This window comes from Mycteria americana, chromosome 15 (assembly GCF_035582795.1).
Source record: "Mycteria americana isolate JAX WOST 10 ecotype Jacksonville Zoo and Gardens chromosome 15, USCA_MyAme_1.0, whole genome shotgun sequence".
NCBI classification, from domain to species: domain Eukaryota; kingdom Metazoa; phylum Chordata; class Aves; order Ciconiiformes; family Ciconiidae; genus Mycteria; species Mycteria americana.
Genome location: NC_134379.1, coordinates 3885510 through 3900212, shown reverse-complemented (window position 1 = coordinate 3900212; position 14703 = coordinate 3885510). Strand labels below are relative to the sequence as shown.

General features: G+C 37.5%; 1 protein-coding gene across 2 annotated transcripts in view; it reads left to right on the top strand.

The window, feature by feature from the left end:
- Window positions 1–14703, top strand: part of MED13 (mediator complex subunit 13) — a 58900-nt gene that overhangs the window by 19001 nt on the left and 25196 nt on the right. The window contains exons 4-10 of one of the 2 annotated variants that reach the window (XM_075517906.1): window positions 7855–8000; window positions 8447–8497; window positions 9087–9284; window positions 10209–10403; window positions 11363–11525; window positions 11850–11960; window positions 13945–14628. In XM_075517906.1, coding sequence (XP_075374021.1) covers window positions 7855–8000; window positions 8447–8497; window positions 9087–9284; window positions 10209–10403; window positions 11363–11525; window positions 11850–11960; window positions 13945–14628 — 1548 coding nt within the window. The remainder of the gene's footprint in view (window positions 1–7854; window positions 8001–8446; window positions 8498–9086; window positions 9285–10208; window positions 10404–11362; window positions 11526–11849; window positions 11961–13944; window positions 14629–14703) is intronic. The other variant, XM_075517908.1, reaches the window with a different exon arrangement.

The window sequence follows — 14703 nt, the reverse complement described above, 5'->3', positions numbered from 1 at the left end:
ACTTCATGGGAAATGACTGCTGAAAAATAGTCTAGATATAAATTTGCTTTTGTTATAAGCCTTTGGACATGTAGTTATCTCGATTTGAAGGTGTGCTTATCATCGTTCTGAATAGATGTATTTTTTTTTCCTCTCTACCTCATCTTGCCAGGAGGAGGAGGTAAAACTAGCCACAGTGGGAGCGATTCCTGAGTTTGGTGCCAGTCTGTTGGCAGATCTGCGGTCTTGAATGGCCATAGCTGCAGCGTGGGTTTTTTTTTTTTTTTTTTTTCCAGTTGGGCCATGGAAATGGTCTTGCTGCCTACTTCAGAAATATAAATATTGATGGTGTAACAGCAGTTACTCTGAACGACATCAGTTATTGTCTGCCTGGTCTTTGCTGCCCTTAAGACAAGGGGAATGCTATGCTTTTGGTCTGGAGCCCCCGTTTCTGCCTTACCCCCTGGTTGGCTACCTTTTTCCTGTTTCCCATGGGGTCTTCTTTCGATAGGAATGGAGTAGTTTGCTTCTTGATCCCTCTAGAATGATGCTGTGAATTATTCTAGGAACAAAATGAAGAGATTTCTGGGTGCTAAAGCTCACAAATCTCTTCATACTTGAGAGAGTTAACTATAAAAGACCAATGTGTAGCCACGGGTTTTGTGTTTATTTCTATATATGTAATTTGAAACCTTAATAGCTGAAACTACGGAGCTCATCCTTCATACTGTTGGAATATTTTCTGTTAAGTCTGCTCAACTCTTTTTGCAGTGTAAGTTTCCTCCCTATGTTAATCTTTAAATCAAACAATGTCAACATTTTTTTTACAACAGCTCTAATAAGGCTGTTCTGGCATCATGTACCGGCAGGAGAGCAGGTGATGTTTTTCCTTTTACTGTAGACAGCTGGAATTGAGAGCTGCTGTAAGTAGGACAGTGCAGGATAAACAGCAGGAGCTGAGAGCATTGATCACGTGATTGTCTCTTTGGAATATTGGGTTGCTACAGAGACTACAAGCAGACAAATTTAGCACTTTACATCACAAAGCAGTTTTCTCTTATTTAGCTTAAGTTACAGTGGTAGTTGGTTCATCAGGAAAAATGAAAAAATGATAAGGCTCTTGGTTTTTAGCTTTCAACAACAAATCTATGCTATTCTTGTTCACTGAACAATAAGATAATACAAAAATGATACAGATACTTCCGATTCTGTTAAATGAAAATTTTATAATGCATTTCAGTTTTGAACTTTGAAAAAAATCTGGCTTAAGATGTTTGTAAATGTTTCGGAATTGGGAAGAGCAATACATTGAAAACTGTTACACTGTCTTTGAAATAGAGTAATGTCTAGCTATTATCTGTTTTCCAAATATGTTCTAGATTCTTATTCTTTATAGCACATGTATATCTCATTGTAAAAGCTCAAGTTCAGATAATTGAGATTTGCATCGTCAATACTTAAAGGATGCTAAAATATAAGACGACAGGTTTATTAGTCTCATTTAAGTTCTGAAATACAGGAACATGAGCAAACTCTTTTTGTAGTATTGCTTATAATTGTTGTATGTGGAGAAATACCTTTGTCTGTCTGTGTGTAAGTATATAAACTTTTAGTTGCATTCTGAAAAAATTTGCTTCTTTATAAGATGTCATGCTATAGTCTTAGTAGTGTACAAAAATAAAATTGTTTTTTGTTTCAACCTTATTTTTACTGGGATGAAGCTAAGCTCATTAATAATGAAGTTAATTTAAAAATGTGGAAGCCTTTAAGGTGGATATGACTTATTCTGGAATACAAGTCATTTGCTACATGGGCATTTGTTTTAGTGCACATAACTTGGTTATGGAATAAATAAATATTTTGAACTTGCAGGTCTAACTAAAATCAAAGCATCCTCAGTTATGTGAAAAATATTTTGGAGAGCCTTTTGACAGTACTCATTAATGATGTGCTCTGAACTGGAAGTTTTTTTCTACTTTGCTATTAGCTATGGTTTTTTTGCTTTGTGTTATCATCAAAATCAGCTTTCTGCTATATTTACCTTCATGACCGTAGGGAGTTACTCAGATGCTTAGAAAAATGTCTGCTGTTCCATCTTTTTGTCAGTAGTTAGAGCAGCATCTGTATTTTGAGATCCTATTACTTCATGTTAAGATGCAGAATATGTGACTTGCTAGAAAACGTAGATGTGCATTTGTTTAGATTTCTTTGAGCTTTCACATTAAGGATATTAACGCCACTGTGTCTGCTTGAAGTGCAGACCTTGTGATGGGGCTGATACAAACTCTGATGTTATAGGGGAACTTGTAGCCAACGGCAAGGAAGGCATGTTTGTGAATTGATTAATGATTATTCAAGCTCTTATCATAGAAAGTAGTACTGCAATGTAATGAATACGTATGATAGCATGTTCTTCCTAGAGAACTAGGAACTAATTTCTCTTATCCTCTATTTCCCTCAGCCCCCAGCACATAAAAAAACCAAAACGCTCCCTCCCCCCCCCCCCCCCCCCGATAATGAAAACAAACCCAAAGAAAACTCCTGAAGTATTTAATAATTGAAACAATTTGTGTACTTGCCTTGTGGTTTTTTTTTTTTTTCCTTTTCTTTCTCTTTCATTTCTTAAATCAAGAAAACGCAAATGTTTTTCCTGGCAGTTATTTTTGGTGCTGCGTTAATATAAGAATCTGATTTTAGTATTTTACTTATTTTGCTTGTCACAGCAAATGCATACTTAATTTCCTTCTCCTTTCTAGTCTGAATTAAGATTGTGGAGTTTCGTAATTCAGTGTTATGGATGGTGAGTGGAAATGAAGATGCCATGTTTAAAAACAAAGCTGGCTGTTGAAGCCGTATTGGTGTGAAGGTGGCTGCGTAGAAAGCTTCTCTTCATTAGTGCATTGCGGTGTTATGGCTATACCTGGAAGATGTATATAGTCACAAAGAACTATTCTGAACAAGCACTTACAAAGAAAAGGTGGTAGATGGGTTGTCTTGAGGGAGTTGCTTCTGCTTTTCTTCTGTTAGCTCAGAAAGCCTCAAGTGGCTTGGCAGCTTCACTCTTTCTTCTCCATGGTGAAAAGCCCTAGAGGGTTGCCTGACAAAGAACAAAGCGTACAGTGTAATGTATCGTAGAATAGAGGACGATGTAGTGCATGTTGAGCATGTGGTCAGGTATGTAATTCCTTGAGACATTTTTTTGGCAGTTATGTTTTGTTTTCTATCCTATGCTGGTTGCTATAGTGTTGTCTCAACCTGGTTAAAGGAAAAAGAAAAAAACAACAAATAACTGAGTATGAAGGGTCTTGGGGCTTCATGTTTGTGTGACTGTAAAACTTTTTTTTCTATTTAAATTTTTATTTCCAAAAGAACCTATTTAATTGTAAGACTGTGTTCTCCAGCCCATGAATTTACTATAGAAGGCTACTGTCACCTTTTAAAAAAGAACTTCTTTGTAAAAGTACAAAAAAGGGGAGAGGGGAGCTCAATAGTAGCTTTAAGAAAAGCTGTTTTGGTTTTTGGGGTTTTTTTTTGTTTTTTGGTGTTTGTGTTTTGGTTTGGTTTTTTTTTCTGTATCTGCACCTTAAGGACTTCACTGATTCTCTCTGCATGCAGGACAAAAGTTCTGAGCATTGCGGTATAGGTGTTTTTTATATTTCAGTCATGAGATGCTCTGCACAAATTATCTAGTGATCTTCTGAGCTACTTGAAAAATGTCTGCAAATAAAAGCATAGGATGAACTCTGCATTAGTAGGCTGGAAACCTACCTGTTATTGTGTTCTGTTATTGTGTCCTTGACTGAATTGTAAATGTAATTTTCCTATTTACCCCAAAGTGATAAGTAGGGTAAATTTTTTGCTTAATTAGGATTTTTGGCTGTGAGGTGAGTTATTGAGAATAGGAGGGAAAGACTTAGAGAAATGGTGGAGATTATATATACATATATATACACATACACACATATGTGTATATATATAAAATTTTTTTTTTAATAGGTTATGGTAAGGTTTGAGAAGATTCCTCCTCAGTTGAGGTTGAGGCAGCATTGTGTACTAGCAGTCAGTCTCTGGGAAGTTAAGGAATTGGAGAATGTACAAATGTATTAATTCAAAAAAATAAAAAGCATGCACGTTTAGAGAGTTTATTGCAAAGTCCGTAAAACGGTGTATGTAGGGGCATCCAGTACCTTGGAGCTCAGGTTCTTTGTTTTCCTTCCTCCTTTTCTCCACTCCCCTGCAAAAAGATTCAGTATGATTTTGATTTTTTTTTTAAATTCGGATTCTTCATTGTATTTCTTGTGATGACTTCACATGCATTGATATTTCCTGAAGTTTTGTAACCTAACAGAAATGATGATGTTAAATGTGAAGAAACAGTTTCTGAGCATGACAAGCTAGGAAGAAATTTAATGCTATGTTTGAGTACATAAAGTGTTAGTTTTGCCTTTCATGTTAACCTTTAGCTTAAAGACGACTCGTTTTCAGGAGATCCTGCGTGTACCATGTGGAAATCTGCTTCCCTTAGCTTGAGTTTAAGGACGGCACTGTTTTTGCTATGTATTTCTACTATGAAACAATATTATCCTATGTACACAAAATGACTTTGCTGCACCTCTGAAAGTACTGAAACATAACCATGAGGTGGTGTGCATCATTTTGCTGTTTAACGCTTAAATTTATAACCAGAATTAGTGAAAATTTTATAATGTTTGGATTTTCTAGAACGAATTGTGCCATAGCAGATCTGCTCTCCCAGCCGTACAAGTAGTGTGCTTGCAGCTTGCATGCCAAAGCTGGTGGAATGATGTCAGTGACAACTACGGCTACTCTCTTACTTCATTATTTTGTTGGAAACTTCTCCCCTGATGAGAAGGGGGAGAAGAGAGTTCTAATTTTGGGGTTTGTGTGATTTGTTTTTTTTTTTTTAATTTGGATTTTGCATGATGACCTTGAATTTCCCTTGCTACTCCTTAGGACTAGTTTTGCAGTGTAGTGAATTGAAATGCTTCTGTTGTCATGCTGATGCTTCTCTTTGTCTTGGTTTATCTGAATTCCATCAGATTATGCTACAATTGTCTACCCTTTATCTGTGTAATAATGTGGTGTTTACAAGAGACATAGCTTAATTGCATTTAAAGTGTATTTAAAGAATATGTGCTTTTAAACTTTGCCTCACTTATACTAAGCTTCTGAATTGTTATCTGTCACTCAGAACCAAGAACACTATCCACTCTTTCACCTTAAACCATCCAATATGATTTTAAAATGAAATTCAATTTGAAAATCAGTCTTCTGCTATTTGCATAAGGATTAAAGTTTAATCAGATTTCCATATACGAATTTAGTGGTGTTTGCTAACCATGTGACTTCACTTGAACTTGAACTTGAAATCATCAACAAGATGTTTAGCTCCATCATCACTGCATTTTGGAAACTAACTTTACTGGGATTCCTAAGCAGTACGTTATTTCATCTGCAGGGAGTATTCTGTCTAGAGTTGGATTACTGAAGCAGTTGTGCTGAGTAGTTGTCAATGAATAGTGGTAATTCACTTGTCTGGATCCTGGCTTTTTTTGTTCCTAAAACACAATTAAAATTGAAGAGCAGATCAGCATGCAGACGCAGACTTGGTGCACCTTAAACTGTTATGCTTCAGTCAGGGCCAGCCACTTAGAGCAGTTCCTCCTTGAGTTCACTTCATGGCCTGCTTTAAGTTACTGTAATAAAAAATGTGCTGTGCTTCCTGTTCCTCCTTGAACGGTTTGTGGGTTCTCTCATCCTTGAAGTGTTTTAGGTCCCTAATTTTAAATCTGCTGGTGGGCAAAGCCGCGTATTTAACACTAGCCTTCTTTCTCCTCGTTGTGGTGACTGCCCTGGTGGCTGCTCTTTGAGGCTTCCAGGTGAGAGTCAGTGAACCGATTTTTATCTCTGTTTTTATAGATTGAGCGGACTGTGCCAATTCCAGAAACTTTTTTTTCCCCTTGCTGTTTACTGTCCCACCACCTACCTCCGGGTGGAGGGAAGAAACATCTTGGAAATGACACTAAAGGTGTATCCAGTAACTGTACCAGTGGAGGTTGCATTTTAATAGGGTTGCTCAGGTGCTCGGAGTTTGTCAGCTCTTCGTGCCCTGGAGGTCTGTTTTTATCTTTTCAGGAACACAAAACTTGCTTTGCATTCTCATGCTGTAGAATAAGAAATGCAAGCATTTCATGAGGTTGGAGAGCATGCATGCGATCCTGGGCGTTAGTTGATGGAGTCTAATTTTATTTTTTGGTGAAACAGTGGTGTGGTGTTCGTACAGTCTTTTTAGGCTACAGTAGTTCATGGAGTGACTTTTCCATTTGACCTTGCAAAAAATGCACTAGTATCTGCTATTTTGACTCACTTAATATAGTCTGTTTCCCTTGACTTGTTTCTTTTCTTTTCCTGAGACTGAGCAGGTGCTTGATGCTACCCTCCTCACAGAGAAGGATTTGTTTTCTGTTCAGTAGTTTATGAAGTACTTTTAAGGTTCTCCTTGACTTTCATTCTTCTATTACTGAGATGGTGGACCTCATTTCATGTCCTATGTGAATACCATCTCCTTGCTTTTAAACATCTGTTCTTTTCCTATGGGAGCGTATTAGTCTGGCAGACACTTGCGATAACTTGTATGTAATATAACTGAAAATTGCTGTGCCTGTACAACTTCCTTAAAAAGGAAAAAAAAAAAGTTTTTTCAGATGGAACTGGCTATGAAGATGTACTGCTGCTGCGGTGTCCTGGCAGGGATCTGCTTTTTTTGCCTTCCTGTTCTATTCCTGCCCTTTAATTAAAATTGGTAAAATATATTTCACATAAACCACTGAATTGATTTGGATGCAACATAAAATATTTTGATAGTTATACTTGCAGGGGTTTACCTATATTTTTGTAACAAAACAACAGCTAACAGCTGCAGAAACTCGGAAGCCTCTGAAGCGTGATCTTGGGAGGCAGAAGATTTCATGGAGTTGCTAACTAGTAACTGTGTACAGCACTGTGAAAACAGCATTTAAATCAGAGTTTTATGAAGGAGATGTTTATTGTTGGGGTGTTTTGCTTTACAGGACTGTTTATTTTTTTCTAAAACACTCTGGACTGAGAGAAGCTATCAGTGAAGCATCTGATATTAAAAACTGATACTTGCTTTAATGACTTTAACAATGACTTAAGCTTTGGCTTGTTTTTAATTGATTGTATCTTCCCTTTTGTGCGTAGGTATGGGATTTCATTTTTAGTTACTTGATTGGCTTCAGGAGCATAAAGATAAGATTCAATTTAAAAAACAAAACAAAAACAACACTTCTCAAAGCTGTTGCCATTCTTCCTGCTTTTAAATAAGTGACTAGTTGGCTAATATTAAATATAAATCTTAAAATATAAATTCTGCTTAGTGGATCTGTGGCAGGAGAACCTAGATATGACCTCATTAAAATTAATGTATGTTCAGAAATATTTTTATAGATTTAAAATAAATATATAAGATATAGAAGTATTAAGTGATAGTTTCCTTTGTCTTTCAAAAAATTGTGTTTTAAATTTCCTCCAGAGCTCCAAACATAAAGTGTCAGTCTAAAGAGACTGAAAATTGTGTCTGTTGTTTTCTAACTGATTGATCTTTGGTTTTGTCTCTAATGCTGCAAGACTTTGTAAATGCTCCAAGGGAACATATATTTAGCATTTTCTTGCTATTTAGATAGAATGGATTTTTGATTACTTCATTAATTAATATTTTGGGAGGAAATGCCTTCAAACTAGCGAGAAAGCCATCAACTTATTTTAAGCTCTATACTTAGGAATTTTTTTCTCTCCTTTCCACCCCCTGCGCCCTCCCCACTTCTCTTCCCCCAGCGAGCACTTGTCCTGCTCATTCACCTTCTTCTTACATGGAGATAGCAATGTTTGCACCAGTGTGGAAATCAGTCAGCATCAACCTGTGTACCTGCTTAGTGAAGAACACCTCACTCTCGCCCAGCAGTCTAACAGCCCTTTTCAAGGTAGGTTTTGCCAGTCAGTAGTGAGTATTAAAATGACTTAATCCATCGAGTTGCTCCGGATGAGGACTTCTGGCAAAGACTGGAAGTGGGAGCAGAGGTGTTACCTGTTTTGTATTAATTACGCCTTCTCCCCAGATGTCCCCTGTCTTGACATAGTCAGAAGCCAGTTGGTGTGTCTTGGCTCTTCTGCAGGTGGATGATTTCTGTATTCATCTTTTGGCATGTAGCCAAATAACTTGCCTTCATGACACAAACTTAATTTCCAAGTACTGTCCTATTGGTGACTTAAATATTTTGCTTTTTCAACAAGCTTTATAACCCCCATGTATCTTCATTGACCCCTCTTTTAGAAATCCGTTTCTGACTCAACATACTTAACCTATTCACTCCCCCTACCCCTTTTTATTTGGCTCTTCCTTGCCTGTAAATTCCTTTGGTTCCACCAGCAGATGCAGGCTATGCTCTCGAAGACAAAGGAGTGATGGGGCCTGAGTCTGGTTAGTGGGCTGTTTGATCATTCCCTGTCTTAGACACACTTGTGTTGGCTATAGAAATCAGTTCTCCTGCATGAGCACACACTGCCCTTGTTTATTAATGCTCAGTGTCCAAACTTGTTTTTTTTAATGCAATTTAACAGCAGCTGTGCTTTCCTAATATGGACAAAACTAAACACGAAACAGATTACTTCCCTGTATATACATTGTTGTTGTAACTGTACCAAGCAGAATGAAAGGATGAGGAAACACCTTAACTCTGTCAGAATTTGAAATAGTGTTTCTTTATCCTACCTGTATGTTAGAGACTCCTTGCTAGTCAAGATGAAAACTTGCTTGTTGCTTGTTCAAATAGATTAATTTGTAATTGTTACTGTGATTCTTGATTCTTACAATACGCATACATTTAACAATGTGTACCTATTACCAAAAACATGTGCAGTATAGTAAAATGTGGTTAGGGTGCATTTTGACTTACCGATGGTAAGTTGTTTATTTGGTGTGGCTGAAATAACAGTAATGCTATTTCAGTGGGAAAGAGTGAATTTTGGTTAAATGTAATCTCCAACGTATTTTTATTTATCTTTTTTAGTTATTCTCAGTCCCTTTGGATTAAATGGCACGCTCACAGGGCAGTCATTCAAGCTTTCCGATTCATCAACAAAAAAGCTTATTGGTGAATGGAAACAATTCTATCCTGTCACATCTAACTTAAAGGAGGGATCTGAGGAAAAACAAGAAGAAATGGATTGGGAGGATGATTCTTTAGCTGCTGTTGAAGTCCTTGTTGGTGAGTGCTCTGATTACCTTTTAATTCCTGAAATAAACTGGCTGGTTAGGTCTGCAAAATTCTGAATGCAAAAAGTGACCCCAGTTTATTCTTTTTGCAACTAACTGCTGTTGGTCTTTTGTTTTTCTGTTTAATTCTCGGACCTATCTAAAATGAGTTGCTGCTTAAAGTGGGTTTTGCAGACCTGTTAGTAGGAGGTGTTTTTCTTTATGTGCCCTGAGAAGCAAGATAGTTTTTAAAATAAATAAATAAAAAAGATAATCAAAAACCCCTAGACTATCACTATTGACATCTGAGATGCATCAAAAGCATGTTGTACTGTTTCAGATTCTGTGCAAATTGAAATGGAACAGACGTTGCCTTTCAGGGATGCCTTCAAAACCACAATCCTTGAGAACTTAATGTACTCAGGCACTGCATTTATCTGCTGCTGTTCCTAAAATCTAAGCCTCTGGGACGCAGTAGTTTGTTCCTCTGCTGTGGGCTATTGACCTTTGATTTGCCAACTAATGTAACAATTTCTCTGTAGCAAGTGTTACAAGCCTGTGTTGCAGTGATGGCTGGAGACCCTAATGATGATGGGGAGGGGAATATTGTCAGTTTTACATGATACTAAAAAGTATGTTCTCAGTCGTCTTTATAAAACAAAATGATAGAAGCAAGTAGAAGCATGTAGATACCAGGGCTGTCTCTGCCTGTATATACAACCCTGTTTTTATTCATTCACCCATATCTTCTGTATAAAGCAAATCATAAAGTAATGATGGAGGGTGACAACAGAGACGTTTTGTCCAAGTATAAGGCTTTAATAGGTAGAAAGGGTAAGTAAACATATGAGTGACTGGTCAAATGATCCATTTGTTGATGATTTTAAAAGTAAGTTTTTGGTAAACATCTGTAAAATTGACTTGCTCTTTTTTTCAGCTGGTGTGCGAATGGTATACCCAGCATGCTTCGTTCTAGTTCCTCAGACAGACATCCCTGCTCCTAGTACTGTAGGGGCATCTCACTGTTCAACTACTTGCTTGGGTGTCCACCAAGTGCCTGCTTCCACAAGAGATCCTGCCATGTCTTCAGTAACTCTGACTCCACCGACATCCCCAGAGGAAGTTCAAACAGGTATAATAAAATTAGGTTCTGCATGTGGGAAATGATTTTGATGGCTTCTCCTTTAAATTTTAAATCTAGCAGTGTTTGGAGAGGATTCAGATGTTCTTTGTACCACTGAGTGGTTACAAAAAATCACGTTTCTTTAGTCGTAAGTCTGTGGTAGTAAAACCAACTTTTATTGTTCAGCTGTGGGCAAAATTAACTTCAACACTTTCGTTAGCTGCTGAAATGAGGACTGCTTTTGTACCTGATTATGTTATCCAGTACTTTAAATTTCAGTTGTCAAGGTGGTTTTGGGGTTTTTTTTTTTTGGTTGCTCCCCCCCTGTCCCCGTTTGTGTGCATGTATGTATTCTGGCATAGCTTTATAAACCTCATTCTGCATCTCGGCTATTCGTGAGTGAAGTGATGTTTTCAGCCTTTTTCACAATCCAAGGAAGATTCTTTGTAGTTAAGTTTCTAGTAAGGCTGTGTGCCCTCTGAACTGCGTGTGAGTAGTGGTTATGCTAAACTGCTTTAAGTCAAAGCAGGTAAGGCTCACTGATAGTTTCAGGCGGCTTTACGTACAGTTGTTCTTGTGCAGAAGAGGTTTTCTTTGTTTTTTCCCCAAAGGTCTTCTGTTACCTTAGTTTGACCCTTTTTTTTTTTTAATAATACTGTTAAATTTGCTAATAGGTAGCTTTGCTCAAGTTATTTTCTTTTTCAGGACTATAGTTTCTTGGAAGATAAAGAATAGTTAGCCCAGTTATAACATAAACATATGTGGTGCTTCTCCCCCCATGAGAGAGAACCATGTTAGGATAATCTGCTACTATACCTCAATTTTCTCTTTGTTTTTATTTCCTAACATTGAGTTAACAAGATACTTTTCTTCCGGAGATGGTCCTGTGGTGGTTGAATTGGAGTAATAGTGGTTGTGAGTGTATTGCCTCATTGCCTAAAACTGTTTCCTCTGGTGCTGCTTTTCAGTTGATGCTCAATCTGCCCAGAAATGGGTGAAGTTTTCTTCAGTTTCTGATGGATTTATCTCTGACAGTACTAGCCATCATGGTGGCAAAATACCTAGAAAGCTAGCCAATCAAGTGGTGGACAGAGTTTGGCAAGAATGCAATATGAACAGAGCACAGAACAAGTACGTACTTATTTTGTGAAGCTAAAAATACCCATGGTATCTTGTGTGTTCATTGTAGAAAGTAGCTCTGTTAAGCTGTGACTGCTAGTAGAAGGTGCTTTACTCTTAGTAATAAAACATTTTAAAGAAGTTAATTTGTTCCTATTAGTTTGTTTAGTGTTCCTAACTAGTAGTTTGTTTAGTTCTCAGTTTAATATGTTAGTAAAAGGCTATTTATAACTTCTTTGCTGAATCCTGTGTCACAAAACTGCTCTTGAGGTTTGACAGAAGATAAGGAAAGAAGATATGTTGATCCCAAATAACTCTCCCGATATTGAATCATAGGAGGAAGTATTCTGCTACATCAAATGGTTTGTGTGATGAAGAGACAGCTGACAAGGTAGCATCCTGGGATTTTGTCGAAGCCACGCAGAGGACAAATTGCAATTGTTCAAGGTACAGTACTTGGCAAACCCGCAGCTCAACCATGTACGTGGAGGTTGAAGTGCTCAGGAGAGGGCTTGTGATGACGCCTTTAGGAGTAATTAAGCAATAGCTGCTTGTAGGAAAGCTGTAACAAAATTTGTATCTCCTATCCTAAATGTCATTGTAGGTCTTGAAACTCTGCCCAATAAGATAATGCAGACTTTTTGTTCAAGTGAATCATCTGAGTGGACCTACTGGCAGTTCAGTGACAATTCCTGAGTCTTGGGCTGGAATTCCTTAGCCTGTATATGGGTAGAAATGATCTCATGGGCAACTTTCGCGGGCTGCAATGGAAAGGGAATGCCTATTTATTTAGGAATTAAGAACCTTTTCTAGAGGGCTGTGGCATTAGCCTTGAAGGAAGAAAGCTGTTAATCAACAGCAAGATGATTGTAACATTGTGTCTTGATGAATATGACAGAAAAACCCCAAACCTGCTTTACTTCTTGGGAAACGTGGCATTCCATGGGTGGTTGTATATGAAACTGCTTCTCTGTGAGTTGATTGCCAGTATATATTTTTTATATTAGCTGGAGGAAAAAAAAAAAAGGCTCAAAACACAGGGAGAAAGTCTGGATTTAACTTCCAGTTTTTGTTATGATTTCTGCTTTGAAACTGTGCAATGATAGAGACTGTTAATACAGTTGTTTGAAATAAAGGGAAACATTAATTTCAGTGAGTTCTCAATTTCTGTGCTTATGGCAGAATACTAATCTTTAGGTGACTGAAGTGTTGCAAAGGTTTAAACGTTACACTGACTACCTTGCAATGAATATTGGAATCTTAAAAAAAATAAATGTCTGGAGGATGTAGCATTTTGAAAGAAATGCATTTTTTCCTCCTTTATTGAAATGGTTGGTTTAAGTTCTGTGGAAATACTTGTGTCCTGAGAAGAGCTGGGAGATGGAGGAGGATTAAATATTCTATTAAAGGAGACTTTAGATATGATAGCACTAGTTAAGAGAAAACAATCGATTGACTATGTGAGGTGTGTATTAGAAATATGCAGTTGCCTAAAGAGAAATTGCAAAGACTTAAAACCCCTTATTGTTCTCTGTATTTTGAATTTTAAGTGGTGAAAAACATGTGTATGAAAGTTTAAAGTAAAAATAGATTTTGATACTTCTTACCTTTTATTCCTGCCTAATCCTGGCTTTTAATACAAGTTGCATGCTTCTTAACTTTCCTCATGGAAGAGTGGCAAAGAATACCCAGGCACTAAGGATGTATGTGCAGTTCAGTAGCTTAATCATAAACATTTCATTCTAGACTTCGGTATTTCATGTCTCTCATTCTGTCAGATGATCTAGAAAGTTGGTATCTTGAATGTGAAGATGAAATGTTTAAGCTCAAGTGCATTCATACTGGAAAAAAACTAACTGTATTAATACAGTCGAGACATTGAGTCTTTCTTTTTTCCACAATTCCTAAATTTGTAGGTAAATAGCTACAAAAGCTTTAAAATAGCTTTCATAGGACTGAGCTTGGTTTCTAGATTCTTGATGTTAATTTGCCGCTTCTTAACCCATAGAGACTTGGACAGCACTATTTGTTAGTATTGATGCTTGAATTCAGGAAGTCATTCCCCAGTCATTCATAGGTTGTTCTACTGATTCATCAGCGTTGGCAGAAGTTTTTAAAAGCGACAATGTGTTCATGTGACTATTTCTGTTAAAAGCAGTTATAACGTCTTCAGTTATGAGGATTATGTGCGTGTTTGGCTCATAGGACATTTTTTTTAAATTGTATTCTAAAATCTTACAATGCTACTCAAGTCATTCAAATAAAGTTACGGTCAGAAAGAGGCAGCTTCACTTCACAATGGTATCGGTTTCAGACTTCTATAATCGGCTGTTTAATGGCTTAGAAGCGGGGTCTTATCTAGTGAAAAAGAACGTGATAGACATATTTGAAAGATTAATGTGAAGTATTTTCCCCTATATTAATTCTGCAGGCACAAAAATCTCAAACCAAGAAATTCAGGTCAACAGGGGCAGGCACCACCTGTGGGCCAACAACAGCAAGCAGCTCCAAAGCACAAGACAAATGAGAAGCAAGACAAAGGGGATAAGCCACAGAAACGCCCTTTGACTCCTTTTCATCATCGTGTATCTATCAGTGATGATGTTGCCATGGAGGCAGATTCGGCAAGCCAGAGGCTTGTGATGACTGCACCAGACAGTCAAGTGAGATTTTCAAATATCCGAACTAATGATGTAGCAAAGACTCCTCAGATGCATAATGCTGAAATGGCAAATTCACCTCAGCCACCGCCACTTAGTCCTCACCCGTGTGATGTAGTTGATGAAGGGGTAGCTAAAGCTCCTTCTACTCCTCAGAGTCAACATTTCTACCAGATGCCAACACCAGACCCCTTGGTTCCCACAAAAACAATGGAAGACAGACTCGATGGCTTGCCTCAGCCTTTTCCAGCTCAATTTCCTGAAGTTATAGAGCCTACAATGTATGTTGGTACTGCAGTGAATTTGGAGGAAGATGAAGCTGATACTACTTGGAAGTATTATAAAGTTCCAAAGAAAAAGGATGTGGAATTCTTACCACCTCAGCTTCCAAATGATAAGTTGAGAGATGATCCAGTAATACCTGCTGGACAGGAAAACATAACATCAGTTACAGAGTAAGTAGTGCTTAATTTTATAGTAACAATGTGAGAAAGTGAGGAAACTGAAAGGCCAAAGGCAGTAGTTTCTCG